We start from the raw sequence: 10,112 nt of genomic DNA, 5'->3' as shown, positions 1-10,112 counted from the left end.
GTACATATTGAAGTATCTGAGCAAATCTCCCAGTTAGTTAAGGTTCTTGCAACTTGGGGTTGACTCCAGCTTGACAGGGCCTTAGCAATTTGCAGGTCTTAAGGAGTCTGAACAGAGGGCAACAGGAGTCTTGTTGAAGTGATGGCCATTGACTGACAGTTACCTAATGCAGAGGAATAAGTGCAAGCCAAGTTTGTTCTTCCTGAAAACTTTCTTCTGGGTTTTATTTTAGATATGGGAAAATCACTTTCTCACTTGCCTATGCACACATGCAAGGAAGATAGCTGCAATGGAACCGCAGTGTCTGATAGTATGAGGAATGGATTAGTTAACTCAGAATCACACAACGAAGACAGCAGATGTGGAGATGTGTCGCAGTTTCCCTATGTGGAATTTACAGGAAGAGACAGTGTTACTTGCCCAACTTGCCAGGGAACAGGAAGAATTCCACGAGGTGAGTTTTCTTTATTTCTTTTTGTAACCTATACATTACTTCATAACCATGTGCTATTGAAACTGTAATAATCCACAACAAATTACTCTCCTACTTAAAATGATGTTTTTCATCTTTTTGCCTTTGTAGCTCTTAAGCATTTTGTTATGATTGCACTAAATGAACAAAAGAAATTGAATCAGCTTTGGCTGTTACTTGTTGGGTTTTCCTTTGTCTGTACAATGCTGGTGTGTTCTTTGCTTCTCAGCTTTTAATTTGCGTGTAACCCTAGCTCTTGCAAGTTGAATTTGGAAACCTTGATTTTTGTGACTTTTATTACATCTTTTTTTTAACTGCCTATTTTAAGCTATTTGAATCAATTTATAATTCTGCAAAAATAGCTGCAAATGCAGAGAGTTAAAAGAAGGCCTGTGCTACAACACCATTTCCCTCATTTATAGTGAATTTTCTTGCCCTCACTGCTGCCAGGGCCCGTCAATTTCCTTTACTCACTTGGTCCTGTCTGTCCCTGCTAGGCAAAGGACCCCAGCTGGGTGTTGAAAATACAAAGGATCTCTGGTGGCCCTGGGAGGTAGTAGGCTGCACAGTATTAGTCTTCATGCCTGTTTTGTTTCCCAGCTGCCCTCATCCTTTGCTTTTCCTGTTAATAAAATATGTTCTGCTTTATTTGTGCTTCTCTTCTATACAGTAAGCCACCAGAACAGCTATTTAGGAAGACACCATTGAAAGCAGGATAGCTGAACTGGGCAAAAGGAGAGTGGCAAATGTAGTGTGGCGAGGCACTCTACATGTGCCAGCCTGCTTCAGCTGTAAGATCTTCCCTTTGATGGCAAGAAAGAACTGATGAGAAGGTTTCATGCGTGGAGCTGCTTTGCTTTTGGCAGAACTCCTACCTGAAATAGATTATTCAGTGTAAAAGCTCTCAGAACTGATTTTTGACCAGTAGCTTAGGAAAATTGACTGTGCCATGTTGTCCTTGTACATGTGCTTCAGTCAAGTCAGATTCTGGTATAGTTCACAAATACTTCTGTCTTGTGTGTGAATAAGTGCCAGCAAGCACATGATATTTAAACAGTTGTAAATACCATAAGGGGCTTGTAGTTTAGCTGTTAAAATTCATACTATCATGCATTCATTCTTTGAGTACCTCTGAATTTGGCAAATTTGAAATGTGAAAAAACTAACAACTAAAGATTATAACTGAAAGACTGTAGAGAAGGAAGTTTGTTCTATTAGCTTTCTAACGTAAAATACTTAGTATCAATAGCAATCATACTCAAAATAGTGCTAACTAAAATGCAGTAATAGCAGGATTCCTGTGTTCAGAAGCTTATTTCTTTGACTGTAGGATTCTTGAATGTAATACCTAAACAAATGTGAGATAATATCAAATATTTTTCAGTAACTATTAAAAATGCATGTTGCCTGTACATTCTAATGAAAAAATGTGGTTAAAGTTAGACCTTTAAATGAATTATTAGAGCAGACAGGGCTGTCTTTTTAATTATTCCTCATATTTTATGAAAAAAATATTTGGATTTTTTGGAGAGAGGAAAATTAAATTTGCTGCATGACTAGTAAGGAAGACTAACACCTGAGATGAGGCTGCCTTGTTCTGTTACTTGGACAGCTTTAGGTTTTCACCATGACAGACTATGTGAGTGGGAGTGTGCAGTCTTATTCAAAGCTTGAAGATGCTTTGTTGAAGCTGAGATGAAAATCTTTTTTAAATTGGTAGTGGCTTTTTAGAAGGTTGATATTACATACTACTACTGACTTAGCATGCTTTGCTCAGCTTAGTGATTCAGTATGGAATCACTTGAAAGTGGTTGATTAGCTAAGTGATAATGCGGTCAAATGCTGTATTTGGCTTAAAAAATGCAAGTATGACTTGGTTTTAGAATCACAGAATGGTTTGGGTTGGAAAGGACATCTAGTTCCAGTCCCCCTGCCATGGGCAGGGTCACCTCCCACTAGACCATGTTGCCCAAGGTGCTGTCTAACCTGGCCTTGAGCCCTGCCAGGAATGGAGCATTTACTACTTTGGGCAACCTGTTCTAGTGCCTGACCACCCTGTTTAAGTTTAAACCGCTTGTCCTGTTGCTACAGGCCCTGATGGAAAGTCTCTCCCTGGGCCCTTGTAGACCCCCTTCAGATGATGGAAGGCTGCTGTGAGGACTCCATGCAGCCTTCTCTTCTCCAGGCTGAACAACCCCAACTTTCTCAGCCTGCCTTTGTATAAAGGGGCTGGGAGCCCCTCTCATCATCCTCGTGGTCCACCTCTGAACTTGCTCCAACATCTCCATTTCCTTCTTATTTTTAGGATGCCAGAAATGTACACAGTACTCCAAGTGGGGTCTCACAAGAGCAGAGTAGAGGGGCAGGATCACCTCCTTCGACCTGCTGGTCACGCTCCTTTTGATGCAGCCCAGGATATGGTGGCTTTCTGGGCTGCAAGTGCACACTGAAGCCGGATCATGTTCAGTTTCTTGTCAAACAACACCCCTAAGCCCTTCTCTGCAGGGCTGCTCTGCATCTCTTCTCTGCCCAGCCTGTAGCTGTGCGTGGGATTGCTCCAACCCAGATGGAGGACCTTGCACTTTGTTTTCTTGCACTTTATAAGGTTGGCATCATCCCACCTCACAAGCGTGTCAAGGTCCCTGTGGATGGCATTCCTTCCCTTCAGAGTATCAACTGAACCACACAGCTTGGTGTCATTGGCAAACTTGCTGATGCATTCAATCCCACTGTCATGTCGCTGACAAGGATGTTGAACAGGATCAGTCGCAAACCTTTTTGTTGAGGCCTTTCTTCTTCAATGGATGAATCTCGGTTCCATGTTCTTGTACAACAGATAGAAAAAAGCTATACAGGCAGATGTAGTCCATGTATTTTCAACAACTCATCTGTGCTTCTGTTCTTAATTTCTGCTATTGAGATAGCCCCCTCTTAAAAATGCTGTCTTATGAAGTACCTAGTTGCTTGGACAAATTCCAGTAGATACTTTTAGATCCTTTTTTGACTTCCAGGGTGCTGCAGCTCAGTCCCATGAGAAATGGCTGTATACCAGTGATTTCCAGAATGCAGTGTATGTATTGCTTGTGTTACCAAAGTCACCCAAATTGATACTTCTTTCTTTTAAACAAACTTGACCTCTGCTTTTCAGAAAAGTACATGCAGAGTGCCTTCTAGATCTGTTCCTACTGCCTGAGCTTGTGTTTTGTCCTATGACTTTATATGGTATGGCAGAGAGAGCTGGAAGCTGTTCCTCTTGAGGAAGTGGTGCCAGAGACGTGCTGCCTCCTGTGCATGTATGCAGCACAGGGGCAGAATTTGTTGCAGTTTTGGTCTTTGTGGGCTTGGGGTTTTTTTTCTTCCTTCTTGTGTAAGCCATGCTCTGTTTTGGAAAGTGACATAATACAGTAGTATTCTACTTGGGTCATTTTTTGGAATGTAAATATTTATCTTTAATGTTTACTCTTTGGTGCCATTAAGTCCTAATGAGCACTCTGAAGTAGCTGCAACAACATTTGTTCTTTGCTTGTTTAAATTCTGAAAGAGTGTTTTTGTTTCCAGGACAGGAAAATCAGCTGGTAGCATTAATTCCATATAGTGATCAGAGACTGAGGCCAAGGAGAACGTAAGTCAATAGTTAGTTGTGATACATGAATCTACAGTTTAATTCTTCTAGTTAAAATTCAGCAAATTAAAAAAAGAGTGATAAGAAGAATCAAGCAAAAATCATTGGAATGTTTATTTGCCTGCAGTACTGAAAGAACCCTGCTTGTGAGTACTATCAACCTTAACTTCTAACCCTTGGAGAGTTATTTATTAACAGGTATGCATACTACTGGTGTGCATACTCCCATGAGTGTGTCTTACAAAGCTAAGTATGCTGTATGATCTCTTCATGTAAATACTTATCTGAATGTTTACAGTAGGTAAGTATTCAGTCTTTGTAGCATCTTAATTATCTGAGCAGATACATCTTCAGTGTTAAAAGTCTTGAGTAAATTGATAACTTCCTTGATAACTACAGAATAAGTCACCTGGAAATTAATTTGTAAAGCTCTGAGCAGCTAACAAAATAAAAAAAAAATCATCATTCTATTACAGCATATTTAATATTTTTTTACTAGGCTCTACTTAAAGGTTTCATTGAAGTGCTCAGGGCTTCTTGTTCTGATACTTTCTATTTGTTTGGGTTTTTTTTACCTTTAATATTTGTATGTTTCTGTAGTAAACAGAAATGATTGCCAGTAACTTGTAATACTGTCGTGGATAATATATCTGATGCTCTACTTGTACAAATTTGAGACCTGTTGCTTGTAGTGCTCTAATTTTGTGAAAACTGGAGCTGCAGTGGAGTCTTTTGCCTATGTATTTTCTTATTACACAAACACACCTTTAACACTAGGTTAATTATGAATTTCCTGTTCCTTAGCAGGAGTCTGACATTTTCCTGACAGTCTTATATGTCAAAGAATTGCATATAAGATGTATAAGAGCTTTATTCGTAAGAGTCCTGCAGAATGGCAACAGTTCTGCTATAAACAGATTTTAAGAGGAAGTGCTTATGTTTCAAAGTACATAAATATTTACCTCTTCTGTTTTCCTCCAAGTTACAAATGTTGGGATAACCACAAGTTTTCAAACTTGATTCCTGATGTATATGCAAAAGGAGTATCTCGGACATAGACGTGAAGTGCAGCATAATGTTTTTTTTTCCCTCTTGAGCACTAGTGGAAGTTAGAGATAGGGAGCATGACTGGTCAATATAACTAATTCAATCTATCGCTTAAAAGAAAAGAAAATGACATTATTGTTTAATATGCTTTTGACTCGGAAATGTGTTCTTTTTTCCCTCTAGAAAGCTCTATGTGACTGCGTCTGTAATTGTATGTTTACTACTTTCTGGGCTGGCTGTATTCTTCTTGTTTCCTCGCTCAATTGACGTTGAATACATTGGTGTGAAGTCAGTTTACGTCAGTTATGAGCGGAGTAGTCGTATAATATATCTCAATATCACGGTAAGTCTAGCTGTCTGTTTGGATGTTTGTAATGGGCAAGTGCGACAAGAAATACTACTGCAACAGTGTAATATGCAAAAAAATTGTGGTCTAGCTGGTAAGCCTAGTTAGTACTTAAGAAATACAAGCAGATATAATGACCAGCTGAAAGAATGTAACTGGACCTGCTGTGGCTGGCTCCTGCAGCTATAGCTAATAGAGCTGAGTTGCAAGCTACCACTGGGTCTTCTATTTTCATGGGAACAGTGAATTTGAAGTTCTCTGAATTATTTTTGGAATATGAGTGAAATTTAATGTGTGTATGTGGGGATGTTATTAAGTGCTGTCCAGGTACTGTGCTTCTGTCAAAACTGGTTTTGAGGGAAAATTACTTTTTTATTCACCTTAAAACTTTAAAGTAATTTTTTCTATATGTTGCTTGACTTCTTGGTAATGCAGTCAATACAGAAAACCTAAAGACATTTGGTAGACTTCCTCATGCTAAATAAAGCAAGGCAGCCATGGGAGAAGATGGTCCTGTGATAGCTAAATTTCCCGAAAGCAGTAGTTGAGGATTGGAAGAAGTGTGTTCTTTGCAGTGGAGGGTAGTCACCAGGAAAGTTGTACAGAAGTTTGTGCAGCTCAAGATATTCACAAAAGAAAAACCAGAAAGAGGTCAAGTGATTATGTCCTGTGTCATCGTGTTCCCCTCTGCCTCCAACCCCCAGTCCTAGAAGGTAGGAATATACTTGCACAATTTCAGGTATTACTGTCTCAAGCACAAACTTCAAAATGTGTGCTCATCAAGAGACACAGAATGGATAGCTGTTAGTGTTTTATATTTGTTTTGCTTGTTTTTCAGAGCACACTAAATATAACAAATAACAACTATTATTCTGTTGAAGTGGCGAATATCACAGCTCAAGTTCAGTTTTCAAAAACAGTTATTGGCAAAGCACGGCTAAACAACATCACCAACATTGGTCCTCTGGATATGAAACAGGTAAATAGGATAGGCTTTCAAAGTTAAGTACATGTTAATCTTCATATATAAATAAACTCATTGTGCTTTTGTTGCTTTTTTTGTTCTTTTCTTTTTAGATTGACTATATGGTGCCCACAGTTATACAAGATGAAATGAGCTATATGTTGTAAGTGTACTCGCCTCTAAATATCACATGGGTCTGATTAAAAATTACAGTGGTGATAAACCAAATTTTTTTTTGAAGTCAGCAGAAATATATTCATAGAGCTGTGTCATTTTCTTTGTGTGAGTTTCTTAGTAGTTGAAAAATAGTTAAAACATGCTTTTGATGCAACAATGCATTTAAATTTATCATGGTCAATACTGTGGCCTTAATTTCAGTAATGCTGTTGAGAGTCTGTTCCCAACACTAGCTGCAGCTTCTGCCTGAAAGGTGACTAACCTTAGGAAAACCTGAGTGACTTGGATATGTAGAGAGGTGCAAACAGGCAAGAGCTGTTCTGCCTATGACCTGCATTGAATGGATTTCAGGCTCTTGTGTTATAGCTGCAGCCTTGTTAGTAGTGTGGAATAATGATGTGCTTGCTGGTTCAGCTCAGATGTGGATGGTGAATTCTTGGAATAGAAGCAGAGAAACTGTCATGTGTCAGTGCCAGTAGTCTGCCCTGGAGACAGCAAGTGAGCTTCCTTACTTTGAACACCCAACTGATGCAGCTTGACCTGGTCTTAGTGGGGTTTTGTATTTTTCACTGTGTTTGGGTTTTTTCTCCACACAAAAATATTAACCTTAACAGTGATTGCTGTGGTATAATCTTTCTAACACAGGGAGTATTAGTATTGTGGGTTGTAGCATGAGAGATTGTACAGTATCACACTTCAGTGTTTCCCCAGCTAGTCGATTTAGGTCTTAGTTAGGCATTAACTAGTGAGTTGTTTGGATTCTGGAGCGTACATGTCCCATAAAATCGGCTTAGGTTGAATACAGGAAATCTTGGAGTCCTGAAGTATCTGCATACAATCATGTGGATTCAGCAGACCTGTATGACGAAATCAGCACCATACAAGGCATTTCCACACATTTATTTTGGAGAGCCGGCTCAACGTGGAGTTCAACTTCAGTGTAATTTCCTGGCTACTGTATTCTGGTTTGTGCTGTGGTGTGTTTTGGGGTTGGGATTTTTCATTTTGGTTTTTTGGTTTGTGGGTTTAGGTTGTGGGGTTTTGGTTCTGTTTTTTTTTTTTTAAATCAGAGTATTGGGAAATCAACCTGCTTGGAAAAAAAGTGTGTTGGTGCTGTACCTCTGCTTATCAGCTCGTATGTGCTGTTGGATATGAGCTGTCTTTCTATTATGTCACAAGTTGTCTGTATTTTGGATTAAAGCATGTTCAGGTTAACTTCAGTTAGATTCTGAAAGGTGGAGTGAACTATGTTTCACAGGACACTTGTGCTGGCAAGCATTACATGTAAGCAAACACATGGGAAAACAGATCATGTGAAAGCAACACTATGTATATAAAAGTAAACCTAGGTGAACATACAGTCAGTGGCAGTGTTTTTCAACAAGTGTTTTTGTTGTCATTGCTAGCAACTCTGTAGTCTCTATATACATAGGTAGCAGAATTTCCAGTTGAAGACACGGTTCTTACTTTTCAGATAATTACCTGTAAAAGCTTGATGCAAATCTAACAATTGTTTTTCTTTTTTGCAGTGACTTCTGTACTTTAGCATATATCAAAGTGCATAACATAGTAGTGATGATGCAGTAAGTATGGGAATTTTGTTGGAAACAATTTTAAAAAACATGTAATTCTAATTGAAATATTACTCAAATACACAATCCTGGCACCTGTGCATCTTAGAAAATGAAATCATCTTGCTTTCTGCTGTAGTAGTTTCATAGTTATTGAAACTGAACTGTGTCTTTGGACAGGTTCTGGTGGTGTAAAGACACTTGAATAGGCAGAGTTGTTATTACTGTATCTGCTCTGCAGCTTGGCCATAGCCATGGCTGTACTAAGGTCTCAGATACACAAACTAATTTCAAAGTATCAGCCACTGTTCAAAAGTTGCTGAGATCTTCATGAAGCATTACCATCTTCCAGGAGGGGAAAGGGTAGGAAGTCTGTGCTCGGAGAACTAAATGTCTTACATGGACAAAATCTGTTGTGGTAAACTGGTAAGCTAGTATTGGTTTTAAGTTTATTTAAAACTTATGTTTTTCCAAGACATTTCCCTTAAAAACCCTAATAATGTAAAAATGTTGATCATTAAAAGAGGAAACTCAAGCCTTTTACAGAAAACTTTCTTCTTTTTGTCTCTTTTTTTTTTTTTTCCAAAGAGTGACAGTGACATCCTCTTACTTTGGCCACTCTGAGCAGACATCCCAGGAGAGATACCAGTATGTGGACTGTGGAGGAAACACAACCTACCAGCTGGGCCAGTCAGAATATTTAAATGTGCTTCAGCCTCCACAGTAAAAGCACCTGTTGGTTAGTGTGGAATGACTGCTGATCCTTGTAGAGATCCTTTGAGTAGGACTGGTACTACCTGAAGAGGAGGATATATGCATGTGAAGCATAGCGAACATGATGACCTGTTCACTTTAGATGCCAGGAGGGAAAAGGTGCAAAATGTACATAGATGCACTTGTTAAATGTTGTGTTTTCCCCTTCTGTTTGCTTTCTATTACTGCAAGCACTTCTGTCATGTGGTGGGACGGAGAAGGGGAATATCAGATTCTTGAATTGAATTGGGACCTTTCCTTACAGTGCGGTACATCAACTTACAGTGACCGTGTGTGTCTGTGTTTAGGTGAAATGTGTCACTAATGAGCATTTTAGAAAAATTGATACTCATAAATTTTAAGTTCATACTTAAGTTCTTGATATTTGACTATTGAAACTGGCAGTATTACTACTTAAGTAACAAGATTACTTTGAGGTATCTGACTGTTAGACTTCTGTTAGTAACCCAGTGGTGATAGTTCTTTATTTTGGGGTTCTACTTTTTCTTTGCTATACATGATTAGAGGTGACATGCAGTCCATGAAAGCCAGGAAAGCTCTCTTGGATGACACTATACCTGAATGTGCAACTTCCAGAATCTGGCATCATTTCATTTGTATTCCCTCCTGCTACCTCTGGGACGTTATAAGGAGAATGTATGTTGTTAGATTTAAAGTTGAGTTTAAAAACAAAACAAAAACCAACCTCCCAAAGTCATTACCGACAAAGGAAAAATTCCAGACTGTAGTAAATGAATGAGTGAAAACTTAGTGTCTTTCTACTTTGATTTTTAGTAAACTTCTGAGTTTCAGCTGTTGATTTAAAAATCAAGATTGTACAGTTGGAACTAGGGGGCATACTGTTTGAGCACGGGTTTGGGCAGCTTGTAAATTTTCCTAAGTTTTATTGGTTTAATATACTATGTATCTAAGCTACTTGTAAGTGTTAATATGTTTGGGTGTGCATATTTAGTGCACAAGCTCAGCAGGCAATGCAGTAGCCACCTGAATCTCCAGAGCACTCAAAATTCACATCAAAGTTCTGTAAGGGAGAGTAAAGCAATTCTTTCTGTAAATGTAAATGCTGATGTAATCATGAGACTGACTTAAAACAAAGCTATGAAATCATTTCAGTAGGATAGTTTGCACAATGAGAAATT

General features: G+C 38.7%; 1 protein-coding gene across 1 annotated transcript; it reads left to right on the top strand.

The window, feature by feature from the left end:
• The first annotated feature begins 232 nt into the window (after positions 1 to 232).
• On the top strand, positions 233 to 9,103 carry TMEM106B (transmembrane protein 106B). The gene is made up of 7 exons (XM_057399845.1): positions 233 to 454; positions 4,031 to 4,094; positions 5,325 to 5,484; positions 6,326 to 6,466; positions 6,565 to 6,614; positions 8,158 to 8,211; positions 8,788 to 9,103. The coding sequence occupies exons 1-7, from the start codon at positions 235 to 237 to the stop codon at positions 8,924 to 8,926; spliced, it is 828 nt and encodes a 275-aa protein (XP_057255828.1). The 5' UTR covers positions 233 to 234; the 3' UTR covers positions 8,927 to 9,103.
• Positions 9,104 to 10,112: the final 1,009 nt, after the last annotated feature.

Source organism: Pezoporus wallicus, unplaced genomic scaffold, assembly GCF_028554395.1.
Source record: "Pezoporus wallicus isolate ANWC-B61680 ecotype Strahan unplaced genomic scaffold, APGP_CSIRO_Pwel_v1 contig_7099, whole genome shotgun sequence".
Classification (NCBI taxonomy): Eukaryota; Metazoa; Chordata; class Aves; order Psittaciformes; family Psittacidae; genus Pezoporus; species Pezoporus wallicus.
Note: the sequence above shows the minus strand (reverse complement) of the source record. Positions and strands in the feature narration are given on the sequence as shown.